Below are 17,254 nucleotides of genomic sequence, written 5' to 3'. Positions count from 1 at the left end.
CTTCTTCATGGTTAGGGTTGCTAGAATCTGGAATGCGCTTACAAGGGAGGTGGTGCTCTCCCCCTGCCTTGGGGGTCCTCAAGAAGAGACTGGACAAGCACCTGGCTGGGGTTACATGACCCCAGCACTTTTTCCTGCCACAGGCAGGGGGTCAAACTCGATGATCCATTGAGGTCCCTTCTGACCCTAGCATCTATGAATCAGTTTCAAACTGGCTGAGACTGGTTTAAGATAAACCTGGTTGAATGTAGTATCAGACTTAACTGATTTGGGTCAAACCGGTTTATGCAATGTCTGTCTCAGACCCCTTCCTGGTTTAAGTTAAACCAGAGTTCCCCAGCATCCTAGATGGTTTGCAGCCCTCAGCTGGGCTGGACTTGGCTGGGCTGTGGGGTCCACAGAACAGGCTGGCCCTGCCCTTCTCCTCCCTAGCCATTGCTCCAGGGAAGACTGCAGGCATAGCAGGGTCTGTCTGGCTTCCCTTGTTGCTCACTGCTCAAGCAGGAATTCCTCCCCTCCCTCCCTCCCATGTCCCACAGAATGGATCCCAGCCCCATGGACCCTAGGCATGTGGTAAGGTCACTAATGCTGAGAGGTGCCTGTGTGTGTGTCTCCAATTTCACTGGGACAGGCAGACAGAACAGTGTCAGCTTAGGGCGTTTTGGAGCTACTCAACAGGTCAGCTGGTAATGACCTTCCTTACCATTAGATCAAGAAGAGCTTGATCTAATGAGGAAGGCTTTTGTTTTGCTGATGGGCTGATAACACTGTGGTTTTATCAGCCCCCTGCTGGTCTGCAGCCATGCCAGGTTTGCAGACACAGAGACAGAGATTGAAAAGCTCAGTATCATCAACAGATGTGTGCACTGTACACCTCCCCATCAGAGTGCTAGCCCAGGCTGGGGTCTGGTAACACTCCCACCCCTTAAGCAGCAAGCAGGAGAAAAGCCTGAGACAGTGCAGGCCAGGGTGGGGGTTTAAACCCCTCTCTAATAAGACCATCCTGCTGGAGTCTGGTCATGCCCCCCTCATCTCAGCACTGTGGAAGGGAAGTGAGGTCTTCTCTAGTGCCCCTCGGATTCTAGCCTGAGCCATAACAGGCATATGCCTGCATTTTTTCAGTCCAGAGGGCATGTCTATGCAGTTACAAACCAGTTCAGCCTACCAGGTTAGACTAACCTGCAAAGACTGAATCAATTCAGGTTCAGGCTTTTTGAATGTCTGTGCCTAACCCATAAGATTCAGAGGTATAATGCTATGGTCTCACCAGCTTCCAAAGAGAGGTTGCTCTTTAGCATCCACCAGGCAAATCATTCCCCTGTTTTAAGTTGCATCATGTTTGGTAAGTGTAATCTTCCAAGGAAAGATTGGTTATATCTCTAACTTCCAGTGTATATTTACAAAGGCTGATGAGGGTGTGAATATGGACAATGTGTGGGAGGTACTAAAATACCTGGCGCTACTTTGCTACTCTTCAGTTGGTTTTGTAGTGTTGTAACTGCACTGACTTGGAGAAGAAACAGCGTCCTTTATCCTTGATTCCATGTAGGGAAACATTTTCCTTATATTCATTTTTCAGGCAATATTAAAGTACTTGACTTTGAAAAGTCCAGTCAAAAGCTTGTCTCTACATATACATTTCAGGGGAAGGAAACAATGTCAGGTGTGTAAATATCTGTTGAAAGCATAGAAGGCCTTCAGCAAATGGGCATCAAAGTATAAGAATACCTAACATTTTAGTGTCCTAAGGTTTTTTGTAGGTCAGTTAAATCTAAATGCTTCAGTAAAACCAGTAAAAAGAAAATAGAGCAAGTATTTAAAACCTCAAATATACTGTATTTAAAACATGAAATATGGGGAAATGTATAAATACATTTTTTTTTAAAACCTTCTTGGTTTCCTAATGATCTAAATTGCTTTGGATTTAAAAGAACAGGAAGTTTTCTTTGGACAACCCAACTTTGATATTGCCATATTTAGTGACTGTTATATGCAGATTCCTAAAATAATGAATTTCCCATGCTGGACACATGCATAAAACAGTGTTTGTATATGTGAAGAGCAACTGGCATGCATATGTAGCATTAATTCTGGCTCTCACTAACATTCCCATGAGCTATAATTCTTTTTTCAGGAAGAATTTCAGAAAGGTGAACAATTCTTTCCAATTTCCAAATTCTTTCCAACCTTCTGGAAAAAAAAAATACAAGAAATTACATGCAATTTTTTTACCATCTCTACCACCAATTAAAATACAAGAATAACAAATATGTCAGCACCAATAGCAAATCATCTCTGGAAAATCATTTTTAATCCATAGACTTCAATAACAGGGTTATATGCCACACTGTTACAATTTTAATTTTCCATAAAACACGTTTGATTTTTCATCATACCTTTTATTGATACTGTTTCATTTTTCTGTCATGCTATTCTCTTTTATATTGTATTATTCAACCATGGACTTCAAAAGTGTTTTACAAAAGAAGAAGAATTAACATTATGCCTATCGTATTCATGGTAAAACATTGAAGGGACCTTGGCTGAGGTTACTTAGCTAAGGTTAACACTTCATTGAAAAAGCTGGGGAAAAAACCATTCTGGCCTGATGCTAGTGTTTTAGGGGTACACCGTGTCCTTTATTCTATCAGACTGGTAACTATTTAATCAGATAGACGTTTCTTTTGAGTCATGATGTTTATCCATGTGAGTTACTAGCTTTGCAAATTGGCTCAAAGTTATCAATGTTAAAGGACTCAAGGACCCAAACAAACAAGACTTCTTTCACTAGTGACTCAACAAAAAACTGGCAAATTCCAATCGACAACAGTGGGAGAATGTTGGCAGTGCTTTTGGTGTCTTCAAGTCCACTGTGATCAGTGTCTGCGAAGAGAACTTGGATTTTTTGCCAGGAAAGAACAAGACTGGTTGGATGAGAATGACCAGGAGATCCAAGAGTTGATTGACCACAAATGCAAGCCCTTTTGTGCTTGGTACAGTGGCATCAACTCCAAACATAAGAAACGGAATCACCAATAAGCCAAAGCAGAGGTCCAAAGGAGGACTCATGATATGAAGAACATATGGTGAGAAAACAAGGGAAAGGGGATTCAGCATCTCACTGACATCCATAATATGCACTTTTTTTTAGTGCCACCAAAGCTATCTATGGTCTAAGCTCTCAGGGCCAGTCCCCTTGAGACCTAAGGATGGAAGAAACCTGATCAGGGAAAGGAGAGCTATCAATGTTTATTGGATGGAGCATTTTGAAGACATTCTTATTTAAGATGCTGCTGTTGACAGAAGTGCTTTCAACTCCATCCCTCAACATACAGTTAGAGACAGTCTCCAAATCCCTCTAAGCCTTGGCAAGATGAAGAAAGCCATTAAGCAGATGAAGAATGACAAAGCATCATCTGGAGTTGATGGAGTCCACAGATGACCTCAGGGATGCCATGATCATGACAATCCTTAAGAAAGTAAACAGGTCCAATTGGAAATTACAGAGGAATCATCAAAAGAAGGCTCATTACAAGAACCCTCCTGAACTATGTCTTTCCACAGCTCCTCCCTGAATCTCACTGTGGGTGTAAAGCACAAATAGGCACAACTGTCACGATCTTCACTGCTTGCCAGCTTCAGGAAAAATTCTGGGAACTACATAAACCTCTCTACCTCTCTACATGGCCTTCTTTGACCTCATGTCAACCAAAAAGCACTATGGAGGATCCTTCTGAAGTGTGGATGACCAGCCAAAATTTGTCACCATTCTTTGCCTGCCCCAGGACAGTATGTGAGCAGTGGTCCTCAGTAACAGATCTATAACAGATCCCTTTGAGCTTAAGATGGGAGTTAAACAAGGCTGCATCATCATCACTCCAACATTCAATATTTCTTACTGTGATGCTACATCTAACCACCAACAAGTTTCTAGTCAGAGTGAACCTAAACTTCTGAATGGATGGTAAGCTGTTTAATCTTAGCTGACTCTGAGCCAAAACTAAGACCACTCCAACCTCAATCATCGAGCTCCAGTATGCTGATGATGCTGTAGTGTGTGCTTGTTTGGAAGCAGACCTTCACGTAATTGTCAACATCTTGACTGAGGCAAACCAAAAAATGGGACTGATGCTTAACATTCAGGAGACTAAAGTCCTCCATTAACAAGCTCTTAATGAGCAGTCCTCAGCTCTGGTAATTCAGAGATACAGTGGACTCTGGAGAATGTTGAGTATTTCCCATACCTTGAAAGCCATCTCTCACAAAAGGTTGACATTGGCAAATAAATCCAACATCACCTCAAATGCAGGCAACCTTTAGATGTCGGAGAAAATGTGTATTTGAAGATCGCAGTGTCAGATCTAAAATGAGTCTCATGGTTTATCAAGAAGTTATGATCCCCTTCTTACTGTACAGAGCTGAGATGTGGACAACATAGGAGATACCTCAAATCAAATCTCATCAAGGCATGCTGCAGAAGTTCCTTTGAATCCAGTGGAAAAATAAATGCATCAACATTAACATCCTCTTGCAAACAAAGACCATGAGCATTAAGGCAATGATCGTCTCTGACATCAACTTCGCTGGGCCAGCTACATTGAGCTGTCTGACTCCAGACTCCTGAAGTATGTTTTATTCTCCCAGTTCAATTGAGGCATATGCTCAAGAGGAGGACAAAGTACTTCAAGGATGTCCTCAAGGTCAACTTGAAAAAATGTAACATCAATTTATGGGAGACTGTTGCCCAGGACTGCCCCAAATGGGGGAAGAGTCTGCTGTAGGGCTTTCAGGACCTTGAAACCTCAAAACAGCAACAACAACAACAGGAGATGGAAAAGCAGGAGCAGCAGAAACGGCATGTTGTAGACGAAATCAAGAATCTAGTGCCCCACACCCCACATGGAAACACATGCTCTAATTGCAACAGAGTCTGTCAATCCCAGATTGGCTTTGTCAGCCATCTTTGGACCCAAAGATATAGCAATCATGGAATATGATCCTTCTCAGGTGCAAGAGATTTCTGATGAGCATAGTGGAGGGCATATCAGCAATTCTTATTCATGTGAATAAATTTATCACTTAAGTATGTTGTGTACATATCTACCTTGAATTTTTATGGATGTATTTTAAGGAAGCAGCAGAAATCCGTGTCTGTAATGTGTCAGCCAAATTGACCAAGTTGGGATTTTCCCTGGTTTCAGATACTGAGCCCCTGCTGATGTCCATGGGGATGTTTTGGGTCTCTGGCTCTTACAAAGTATATTTTGTGTGTCATAAAAATGAAAAACTAAATGCTTGATCTGGTTGGACAATCAGCCTCCATGTTTTGTCAAGGCATACCAAAGATTTCTTTGGGTGTTGCTAGGTAAAACTTACTCTCCCCATCACTAATAGGCCTCCAAAGAAGGCCAGCACCAGCCTACACACCACTTTTACCCTTAATTAGGAAAAAAGTTGTCCTCTTAACAGGATGGAATTTGACCCAGTGTGTTGTGCTGTGACCTGGTTGGTTGATGCTGATATTTGTAAAGCTCTCTTAAAGTGCTAAAATGACTAAGTTTTTTGCCCATCCTACTTTTACTAGAAGGCTGTTCCAGAATCTCACTGCTCTGCTAGTTATAAATCTTCTAAGGTCCAATCTAAATTTATTCATGGGAAGTAGTATACGCTTTTATTCTCGTGCCAACATTGTCCTTTCATTTAACTAATGCTTTTCTCTCTCTTGTGTTTTCCCTTGTGGTGTATTCATAGGCAACAGTCCTATATCTCCTCACTCTTTGTTTTACTAGGCTAAATAAATCACTGAGAACAACTGATTGTCACAATCTTTTTAGCCAGTTCCTTTAATCACCTTACAGTTGTAGTACTCATCTCGTCTTCTATACGTACAATATCTCATGTGGCAACCTATTAAATGCTTTACTAAAGATAATTTCCTCTGTCTAGAAAATCAGTACTAGTAGGAGGCATCTGTCTGTCTTGCAAGGCAATAGACAGTAGGATTGCGCCGAGATAGGCCTCAGCTCACTGAACCATCTACTAGTGTGGCTGTAGAGCCCAATTCTTGAGCAACAGTCTCTTCCATTCTTATCACATCTGAAGTTCATATCAAACCATTCTGAATGTGGTGAGGGGTCTTTCATGAGGTTTTTCTTCCCTCCACAAGTTGGGGTCTTCTTTCTTCCAAAGCCTTTGTTCTATGGTTATTAGACTATTTCCAAATACTTTTATCCTCGGCAATCTTCTTCCAAGAGATAAGGATGCCCATGTGACCTTGTTCCTGTAGAGAGTTTGCCATAAGAGAGCTCCTTAGGTACATGCCCATCACCAATTCCCCACACATGACCAAGCCATTGGAGTTGACTCTGGCTAAGAAGAGAATGGATGCCCAGAATGTTGGCACATTCTAAGATCTCAGTGTGGGCAGCTTTGTTTTATCAAGAAATTCCTAAGTTGCATTAATAGCACGTGTAGAGGCACCCTGTATGAAGTTCATTTTGTCCTTCAAAATGCTTGCAACCTCTTACTTGTTAGAATCTTCTGCAAATTGAATGTGCACTCTTCATTCCATCATCCAAGTGAATGTATTAAGTAGTACCAGACCTTCATAGGAAGTTCCTGGAATGTGGTGCAGGAAGGTGAGGCAATTTTCTTGAGTAGAGTATCTTATCAAAAAAAGCTATCAAGTTGGTCTGGCATGATCTACCTTTGGTAAGCCCATACAACTTTTTATCCCTTTTTACATTCACCTCCATGCCTCTTTAATTACTTTTCCTTCAAAATGTGTTCTGAAGCATTGAATGCTAATGAGGTGAGATCATAGTTACATTGATCACATTTTTCCTTCTCTTTATTACTGGCTCATGATCTGTTTTTCACTTTTATGGTACCACCTTGGATTTTGATAGGTTTACTAAAAAAAAACCCAACACAACTTGCTATTGAACGTAACAGGCCTGTTCTTTCAAAATTTTGGCATAGTGAATATCTCCTTGATTTATTATTATGTAATTATATTTACTGTAGTAGTACTGAAAGGCTTCAGTCAGTGGTCTTTATTTTAATAGGTACTGTGGAAGCAAGTAATAATAAATACCTAGTTCTTCTAAAACACTACAGCAGTAGGTCTAATTTTTTTATCACATTAACTTGCATTTATTATATGTTTTTAATTGTTATTGGGTTGGTCTGGCACGATCTACCTTTGGTAAGCCCATACAGCATTTTTTCCCTTTTTAGATTCACCTCAATGACTATTTAATTATTTTCCTTCAAAACCTATTCTGAAGCATTGCATGCTATTGAGGTGAAACTATATCAGGTTCCTAAATGTTGGTATTCCTAAATGTTGATAAAGAGTATTTTTGTAGAACTAATTAAAAATAGTGATATATTACATTTTGATCAGAATAACACAAGATACAATCAGGAGACAGTAATAGCATAATTAATCTTCAACATAGATACATTGCAAGAAAAAGAAACAAAAAATTAAAAGGACAGAGAGGGGGAAACCCCTTTAAAGTAGATAGATATGAATTTAATTCTTTCTTCACTTATGTAACCTGAAAAGTCACAGATACTTGTAGTACAGATGATCTCTGTGAAATGTGTAACATTATAAATATTTAATAGGTGGGATTTGTAGAATGAAAGCCAACCCTATGGATTAATGTAATGAAAGTCAACCTTATATATTCTAAATTCAACCTAATGCTTTTAGACTTGAAAATGATATGTAGTAACAGTAATATATCCATATAACATATTTTAACTTTTGTCCATGTTCATTCTCAACATTTATGACCTTCATGTTTCAGAATTCCGATGCAAAATGCTGAGAAATTTGAAAACGATTATTTGGCATTATACATCTCAGTTGAAATTTCTCTTGCAGATCAGAGAGAGTGACTCTGCCAACCATCTACAGATTTGTGCATTTGAAGGCCAGACAGAATTGTTAGACTGTCTAGTCTGCATGAGACTGAGCCCAATAACTTATCAGTGACTAAAACGTATTTCCAAGAGAAGCATCTAGACTAAGTCCATTGCTGTTGTCTGGGAAACAATTATGCATGCAAATTAGCCTATACTCATGAGAAATCAGTCGGATAACTTATGAATGAAGTTACTTATGTGCACCAATGTCTGCAGGTATAATTATGTATATTGATTGCTAAGCTAAAATATAGTTCTGTACTTTGGCTTGTGATAATACTCTTTAATTTATTGTGTAGTTTTGTAGATCTGTTACATTTTCTGGGAACTTCTGATTTCTTGCATGTAAATTAAACAAACATTCTATTAAATCCTCTGTACATAATTGTAAATGGTTTCAGTACTTAATTATACCTTCCAGTGACTGATTTATAATGCTAAACTCTGGGGCTGTAAAATCTTCAAAACTAAACCAACAGACTCTTCTATAGTCATAACTGATTGTGGCATTTTCCTCAGTCAACAAGGCAATGAACACTTATGATGTACCTCAGTTTTTAGCCCTGCAAAAGAGATCTGCATAAACATTGGGATCCACCCAGATAGGTCTCTTATCTTTGAGGAACCATGGCCTTAGATTTATTACATAACTCTTCTTCAGTCTTTCTTCAACAGCATCCTCCCAAAAGCAGCCTCCCTTCCTTTTAACCTCACTACCTTCCATGGTAGTTCAGTATGTCATGTGCATCTACACGTGCAACCTTTTGGGAGCAAATCTGCTCCCAGTGGGAGCAGCCTGGTGCAGGGCTGCTCTTGCCCTGCTCTGCCCCCTCCAGTTGGAGCTAGCCTGGGGGCTGGCAGGGAACACGGGGGCCTGTCCTGATATATATAGAGCCAGGAGAGGTCTGCTGGCTGCAACAGCAGTTGTCTCCTGGCCCCATGCACTTCAGAGGGGTCCTGTTGTCCATGGGGCCAGGACACATCTGCCACTGCAGCTGGCAGAGCTCTCCTGGCCCTGTGCACATTGGGACACACAACTGCCAGTGAACCCCATGCCCTGCAGGGCTCCCTGCTTCCCCAGGAGGGGGCTCACATGGAGCTCTCCCACTTGTGGGGCAGCTGCCAGTGAGCTTCCTGCTGGGCAGCGTTTCCCCAGCCAGCCCTGTGCTGGCCAGGGAATCCCAACCTGGAAATAGGCTTGCCAGCAGCTGTTCCACAAGTGGGATAGCTGCCAGCAAGCCCCTGTCTGAGTGGGAAAGCAGACAGGTCCCCAGCCCCGGCACTGCATGGCTCCCAGCTCCTCTGGGGAGCCAGGAGCCATGCATCCCCAGGATGGGAGAGGTCATAGAGTGACCCCATGACGGCGCTGATTGGTTTTCAGTTCCTGGGATTAGCTATGAGATGAGCAGTGCCAAGACTGGAGACGGAGAAGTCCCTTGTCCCCTGTGGCCCCCTGCTGGTGTGGCTGACCAGGACCAAATTTACAGGTACTAGCTAACTGTGCAGTAAACTAATTGACTGCGTAGTAAATGCCACACATGTGTAGATGATGTCACTTTACTTCACAATAGATTAGTTTACCGTGCAGTAAAGTGTCTCATGTACACACAACCATATTGGAGAAATTATCTGAAATAAATCACATGCAATTCAACAAGAACAAGTGCAAGGTTTACACTTATGGAGGAATAATCAGCTGCACAAGTTCATATTGGGTAACAACTGACTAGGCAGCAGTTCTTTGAGGAAGGGCCTACATGTTATAGTAGATCACAACTGAACAGGAGACAATGAATTTATACTATTTCAGAAATCCTACTGGTATATATACAGAAATATTGTATTCAAGACACATGAAATTATTCTACTCTAGTCAGGACTGCTAAGGGGTCATTTAGAGTATGTTTTTCAACTCACAGCACCTCATTCCACGAAAGATATGGACACGTTGGAAATATTCCAGTGAAGAGCAATAGGCAGAGGTCTAGAAAACATGACCTATGAGAAAATATTGAAATAATTAGATTGGTTTAATTTAGAGAAGTGAAGAATGAAAGGAGACATGACAGTAATCTTCAAATAAGCAAAAGGGCACTGCAAGGAGGAGCAGCAAAGTTAAGACTATTTTTGTCCATGGCGGATACAAGAAGGGGCCTAAACTATAACAAGAGATTTAGGTTAGAAGTTTCTAAAATATTCAGTTCCTCCCTTCTAATTATAAGGATTATTAAGCACTGGACCAAATTACCTAGGGAGATTGCAGAATCTGAATCACTGGCAGTATTTAAGAGCAGGTTAGATAAATACCAGTTAAGAACAGGAATTTTTTTGGAGGAGGTGATCTCTTAATAACCCTTCAATTGTAGTTGTCTGTGTTTCTATGATAACCTGCTTGTAGAAGGCCAATATAGTCCATTTCAGTCTGAAAGTAAAACAAAAAATGGCTGAAATACACCCAGAAAGGTTTCTTTCACCCCGGTTTTGTAGATGTTGTAGTTTAGAGTGATTCAGGAATTTAATGAATTTCCTGGAACCAGATCCTAGTCTGTGGTAAGACTGCTTTGGCAAGCTTCAAAGCTACCCTAATGCTAGTACTAATACCCTATTAGAGCTACTCTACCTGTGGCATTAAAGCATAGGATCATAGGAAAGTAGGCCTGGAAGGGCCCTCATGAGTTCATCTAGTCCAGCTCCTTCTTCAAAGCAGCATCATCCCTGACTAAACCATCCCAGCCAGGTATCTATACAATCTGTTCTTAAAAATGTCCATAGAGGGAGATTCCACAACTTTTCTAGGTAGACTAAGCTAATGTTTGATCAGCCTGCCCTATTCAGGAGTTCCTCCTAATCTCCACCCTAAATTTCCTCTGCTACAGTTTGAAGCCATTGCTCCTAGTCTTGCTTCTATAGAAGCAGACAAAAAGCTGTCTCCATCCTCTTTATAATCATCATTCAGGTATCTGAAGAATGTATTTTCTAAACCTATTTGCTTAGCTATAATGCACTTCTAGCTTATTGGTCCTATTTATTAAATGGTGTGCTATTAATTTCTGACAAATGTACTTTTGTTCTGACTATTTCCCTAAAGCTACACTTAGCTTTTAGAACAAAACAACTTTTCATATTAAAATTGGCAGAAACAGCTAATATTTCTTAATTGCTTTGCCAAATAGTTAGCCAGTGGGGCAAATTCATGTAATTCCAAAAATTATGTTTGGCTAACTCCAGATTACTTTGGCCTATCGCATCCTTGAAAACCAAAGGGAGTTCACAGCACTGAAAATGCATGAGTTATGAAACCAGGGGGGAAAATGTTAATAATTAAACTGAATAAAGGGTAATTAAAAAGAAAACATGAACTAATGGCAGACCACATTTAAATTCCCTGCAACTGTTCTACTAGAAATACATATGAAAAGTCACATTAATTCCTATTCATATTAAAAATTCTTTAATGGACTTAAAGCTATTTTAGCTGTGCTTAATAATTAAATTCTTAAGCTGAAAGTGAACTTAATGCCTCTTTAAATAAATTACAGATTTACTGGCCTGCAGCAAAAGAAAAGGTGGAATTATGCAAATTAGCTGGGAAAGATGCCCATGTAAGTACAGTATTTTTTTTTCTATTTTATTGTAGCTAGTAACAATGTATGTATTAGTTTCTAAGGGCACTATGTTGGATTATTAAACTGCATTCAAAAAGAGTTGGTAAGCACATACATTTAGTATTTTTTTTTCTAATCAAGGCATAGAAGATAAAACTTCCATACTGTGTGCTTTTTTTTTCTTTGAACTTTGAATTAGTTGTATTGGCTTCCAGTATTTATTGAAACCATTAACTAGTTTCATCCCCTATTTCAAATGTTAATGTTGCAAATAGAATACGGAGCAATGAGTAGAAGTTGTCTTTAGCTATTGTTATGCATAAGTATAGCTAGACTTTGTTCTCAGGAGTGAATATATCCTGAATTTTACTCAGCCTGGAGCTGATCCAAAGCCCAGAAAAGTCAGTGAAAATCTTTGAATGATCCTCCTGCTTCACTGAAACTCACCAAAATCCTTCTCAAAGCTATGCCATTCCCACATAATTTGTCCTGGCCCACATCCTTCAACCATTATAATAGGCATGTAGATCGTTCTCTGATGTACAGGGATTAGCCATTGCTCATGTTTTCCCAGTTCTTTTTATAGTGGGACTAGCATAGCTATTGCTTAGTAAAACGTAGACATGAGAGGCAAATGAAGTGATGAGATGTGAGTATTACTGGGGGCATAGTTGTACAATCTTAACATTTCCCTCATGTTTTCCACAATAGACAGAATGTGCAAATTTTATCAGGGTTCTTCAGCCCTACAACCGGACCCATGTTTACGTCTGTGGAACAGGAGCCTTCCACCCTATCTGTGGATATATTGAACTTGGAACACACAAAGAGGTAATTTAATCCACCTGCCAGTGGCGCATGACAAGAAATGGCTCTAACCATACTTAGCATCCATCATTTATTTTAAAATACACTGTGCACGGTATAAAAAATGAACTGACAGCAGTTTGTATAAATAGCAGGGTAATGGTGGGTTTTATAGGTCATATAAGAACTCATGTTCTCACATTTGATGTGTGCATATTATACTTGGACAAAGTTCTTTGCCCAATCAGAATTAATATACACAGTTCTTTAGAATGACACATTCCAGTGATTAATTATGTGAAGAGCTCATTTAACCCAGATGTCTTTCTTCCTAACAAGTCATTTCCCTATAGTTTTTCTACTCTGTTGCTTTCTGGCCACCACTGTAAGAAATCGCTTCTGCAAAGGAAAATCATAACTTCTAAAACAGCTTCCCTTACCACTCAATGGGCAAGCTACCCATGGGGATGGAAGTGCCCTCCTGTTGCGGGGCTGTTGAAACTGCTTTGCTTTGGTTAGTTTCTGTATTACTTAAAGTGAAATCTTACATTCTCCATGTCAAGCCTTAGAATCACTCATTCCCAATGAGAATAACAATTTTGCTACAGGAAGGAGAAGTACTGTGAAATGGCAAGGCAGTAGGGAAAGACTATACAGTGGTTTTCCCCTCTTGACAGCTTGAAGACTCTGGGGATGGGATTGTAGTTCTCCTTTGGGTTTACCACTTGTGTGGTCCCAGTGGTCAAAATAATTGTTAGAAGGAGAATCAAGCTGCAGCTAAGCAACAAACACAACTCTGCCATGGCATTCTGCCCTAAAGATGCCCTTGAGAACAAACAATGGAGACCTTCATGTGGTATTGCACCATGGACATGGTTCTATCTGAGACTTCTTCATCTTAATCCATGGTTCCTCAAAGCAAATATGACATTATATCAGCTTGTCTCTATAAAGTATCATGTCAGCAGTTGTAACAGGGTGGAGGAATGCATAACCCTATTGCACTCCTTTTTTTTCCTGCACCTCAGCTGAACTCTTCATTGATGCATGGGCCAGAAGTCTTTCTTTTCAGGACTTTTAAGGGTGTATTATACAGAGTTAACCTCATGGCTGTTGTACATAAAACCTTCATTAGGAGATACTAATGATTCACGGTAAAAAAAAAAGTATCATGCACTTTCTTAGCAAAGAATCAAACATGTAATTCCAAGAAAAAAAAACACATTATAAATAGTATACAACCTTGTGAGTAGTATTTAGAATACTATAACTATAACTTCTAACTGCTCAGGAGCTGTATTTTAATCTATAGATATTCTTTATGTTGTTACCTATATTTAAAAATAATCTTCCAATATAATATTTACGTTTATTGCCTTTAGTGTGTTATATGTAAAAATATTCCCCTCTGATTTTCATTCAGAAGTGATTTCGTTAGACATCACTGCATACCCATAACATTGAACTTGGGTCACTCAGACTATTGAAGCTCATGCAGATTAGCATCAGAATAGTTCTTTCCAAACACTTCAGGATCCCATAACCAAGCCAAAAGTTTGGTGTCTCCATAGCTGTGCACATTCCAGTCCTCGGGTTAATAACTGACTAGTCCTCAGTGACTGGTGAAACCAAAAACTATGGTGCACTGAACTGGTACAGATTTTGTACAGTCATCCCAACAGATTTTGGGATTTTGGTACAGATTTTGTAGTCATCCCAACAGATACGTTTTGGTCTTGCATCGCTCAGCTTCTGAGTTCACAGGACCATCTTTAACAGCTATAAATGTGTATCTCTCATTTGTGTGCTCCAGTTGGTTCCATTCTGAGTAACTGGATCTTCCTGCCAGGCAGCTTGTCCGCAGTGAAAACTTCCTGTACAGTTACAGAAACTAGTTCTCAACACATCCAGTAACTGTCACATTCTATTTCTGAATGTTTCTGGTTCCTTTCCAGCTGAGCTGTCCAGAACTGAGCTCTGCACCTGTCCAGAGACAGAGTATTCCAGCTAAAATTAATGTCTCCTGCCCATTGCTTCTTTCCTTTTCCTTGGGCACAAGTCAATTTTTGGAATAAAGCATCAGAGTTACCTGGTAGCATGTCAAAGTGTGCAGGAAGAAGACACCAGCATGCCATGTTATTATTTGGAGACACTTGTCTGAGAATGAATATTTCCATCTGAATAGAATATGACAGAATTTCTTTAAAGCCTTTTTTTTTTTTTTTTTTTGCTGCTAAGGTAGCTTGGTGGGGGGGGGGGCGTGCTGCACATGCTAAAGTGAGGGAGGTTATGGGTGCTGTGTTTTCAGTCATAATTGTACCTGTTTTCTCACTTTCTATGGACTAAAAGGACCTGGAAACCTGTGTAAGTTATGTCAGTTGCTTTAAGACACCATGGTATTGCAGCCCCCTCCAACCTCACCCACCCCAGCATGCATACAAATCCAGGACAAGCAGAGAGGTCCTCAGAAGCGTTCTAAAATAAAATTTTAAAAATGACCATAAAGCTCTGTAATAAACCCCACACATTTTGTCACACCAATAGACTTTGCATCTTTGGAGTTGCCCAATAAAATGGCTCTCCAAACATATACAAAGATTGAATATGTCCTATTGGGTCAGGCTAGCATTCACTACAGTCAAGTATTCCATCTCCAGCATTGACCAGAACCAGTTACTTTAAAGAAAAATAAAGATTTCTATAATGTGCCATTATGAAATAATCTGACTATAGGTAAAATTTCATCTTAACCCTTCAATTTAGAGAAAATATGGCTAGGGACAGACATTACATATAAACTGGTTTAAGTGATCAGAAACTGGTTTAAGTAACAGAACAGATGTTCAGTGCATATAAACTGGTTTGAAAATGGCTGAAACCAGTTTGAGATAAACCTGGTTGAATGTAGTGTCATACTTAACTGATTTGGGTCAAACTGGTTTATGCAATGCCTGTCCCAATACCCTTCCTGGTTTAAATTCAATTAGACCCCTCCAGCATCCCAGCATGCTCTCTGGGCTGGGCAGGGCTCCCTGCTCTACAGCAGGGTTGACCTCTCCCCTCTGATCCTTAGCTGGAGCTCCAGCAAACACTGCAAGCATCTGTCTGGCTTCCCCCTGCTTCCCAGCCCCCACTCCCTGCTAAGCAAGGATTCCTCCCACTCCCCTCTGCCTTACACAGACACCTCTCAGCATTAGCTAGCAGACCACATGCTGACTAAGGTCTGTGCTGCAGGAGACCAGACAAAGGGAGTCAGGACAAGCTTAAGGCTCTTTGGAGCTAATCAACAGGTATTTGGTAATGCCCCTTCTTCCTTGGAACAAGTTGTTTAAGAAGAGCTTGAACTTTTGTTTTGGTGGTGGGGTGATAAATGCTGTGTTTAAACTCCTGCTGGTTCCCTCACTAATCAGAGCCTCCTGCTGGGGCCTGGCCATGCCTTCCCCTCAGCTCAGCACTGTGCAAGGGCAGGGAGGGCTGCTCTAGAGCTAAACTTCTGGTCTGAGTCACTGCAGGCATGTGCCTTCATTTTCTGAGTCCAGAGGGGATGTCTGTGGGGATACAAACAGATTCAGCCTAGGCAGATTAGACTAACCTGCAAAGATTGAATCAATTCTGGCTCAGGATTTTTTAATGTCTGCTCCTAGCCTATAGCACTGAGTTTCACCCCACCCTGTGCATCCTTGAGCTTGGGAGAAATCGTCCATGTCCCTGCCCAACACCTCACCTGATAGTGTCTCTCACCTACAGTTGAATATTGTGTTAAATGACAAGAGACACTCATGCCTTTTTGCCCTTCAGATCTTATCTGACTGTCTGCATTCACTAGAAGTGACCCATCAGGGCCAGGTTCCACTTGCCCTTTTCTAAAAGTTATTGTCTGAAACATTCATTGGAGGCTGATTCTGTCCCCTGACACAAGGATGCAAATGCCATTTTCTTGCATGGTAACTCGATCACTGTTTTTGACCCTTTTAGATTTTTATTTTTTTAAATCTGCATTATACTGATATGTTTTTAGATTAACAAACTAAGTAGGACCCATTTGGATTCTAGGGCCTAATCTGATGATTATAAAGCCAAGGCTGAGTATATTCTTGCTTTTTCTTATAAGCCTTTGAAACCTGTCAGTATATCTGCCAACTGTCTGATGCCAGTGCTGTGAAAACAGATGAGTCAGTGTAGGTCAGGTGATTTAAAACCATAGCACATGCTGTTTTTGAAAACAGTTTAAATCTTTGTGGGGTCACACAGTTGAATTTAAGGGGATTAAAATAATTACAGTCAATACCAAAACTTCTTGACTACTAGGGAACAGGATTAGGCCAAACTCATGCCTTTTCTCAAAATGGGTTTACCTTCTTTGAAAACTTTTTTCTAGGATAAGGTGTTCATTTTCCCTAGAATACTTTGGTATTCTTGTGAGAATGTTACAAAACCAGTGCCTATTTCTAAATAATGGTAGGGATAGTATTAGCCTAGTGATTTCCAACCTTTGTACAGGGGGCATCCCTCTCCAAAATGTTTGAATTGGCAGGACCCTGAGTTGAGAACCACTGTTTGTGGTGCTTCAACTACCCACAGTGGTTCTCAGTTGGGTGATCATCACTGCCAGGTAAAACTTCCTCATACAACTCTGCACAGCTAGACCTAGAAGGGGCATAGCATGTGCACACTCTCCTGCTTCATTAGGGTTCTCTGATAAGCCTGAAGGAAGCAGGTGAGACTATTCATGGAGGGTTTCTATGAGATGATGTGCAGGGTCAAACTGGGAAAGGCTGCAGCACAAGTTGGCTTTCCTGTTTGCTTATCAGTCAACCTGAATGAGGCAGAGGTGTGTGTGTGTGTGTGTGTGTGTGTGTGTGTGTGTGTGTGTGTGTGTGTGTGTGTGTGTGTGTGTGTGTGTG

The 17,254-nt window shown here is 40.6% G+C and overlaps 1 protein-coding gene across 1 annotated transcript in view; it reads left to right on the top strand.

The window, feature by feature from the left end:
* The window catches only part of SEMA3D (semaphorin 3D), a 245,719-nt gene that overhangs the window by 120,929 nt on the left and 107,536 nt on the right, over nt 1-17,254 (top strand). Inside the window, exons 5-6 of the mRNA XM_019509509.1 lie at nt 11,478-11,540; nt 12,255-12,374. Of these exons, the coding sequence (XP_019365054.1) occupies nt 11,478-11,540; nt 12,255-12,374 (183 nt within the window). The remainder of the gene's footprint in view (nt 1-11,477; nt 11,541-12,254; nt 12,375-17,254) is intronic.

This window comes from Gavialis gangeticus, unplaced genomic scaffold (assembly GCF_001723915.1).
Source record: "Gavialis gangeticus isolate Ggan-Ray unplaced genomic scaffold, GavGan_comp1, whole genome shotgun sequence".
NCBI classification, from domain to species: Eukaryota; Metazoa; Chordata; order Crocodylia; family Gavialidae; genus Gavialis; species Gavialis gangeticus.
This window is presented reverse-complemented; position numbering and strand designations above follow the sequence as displayed.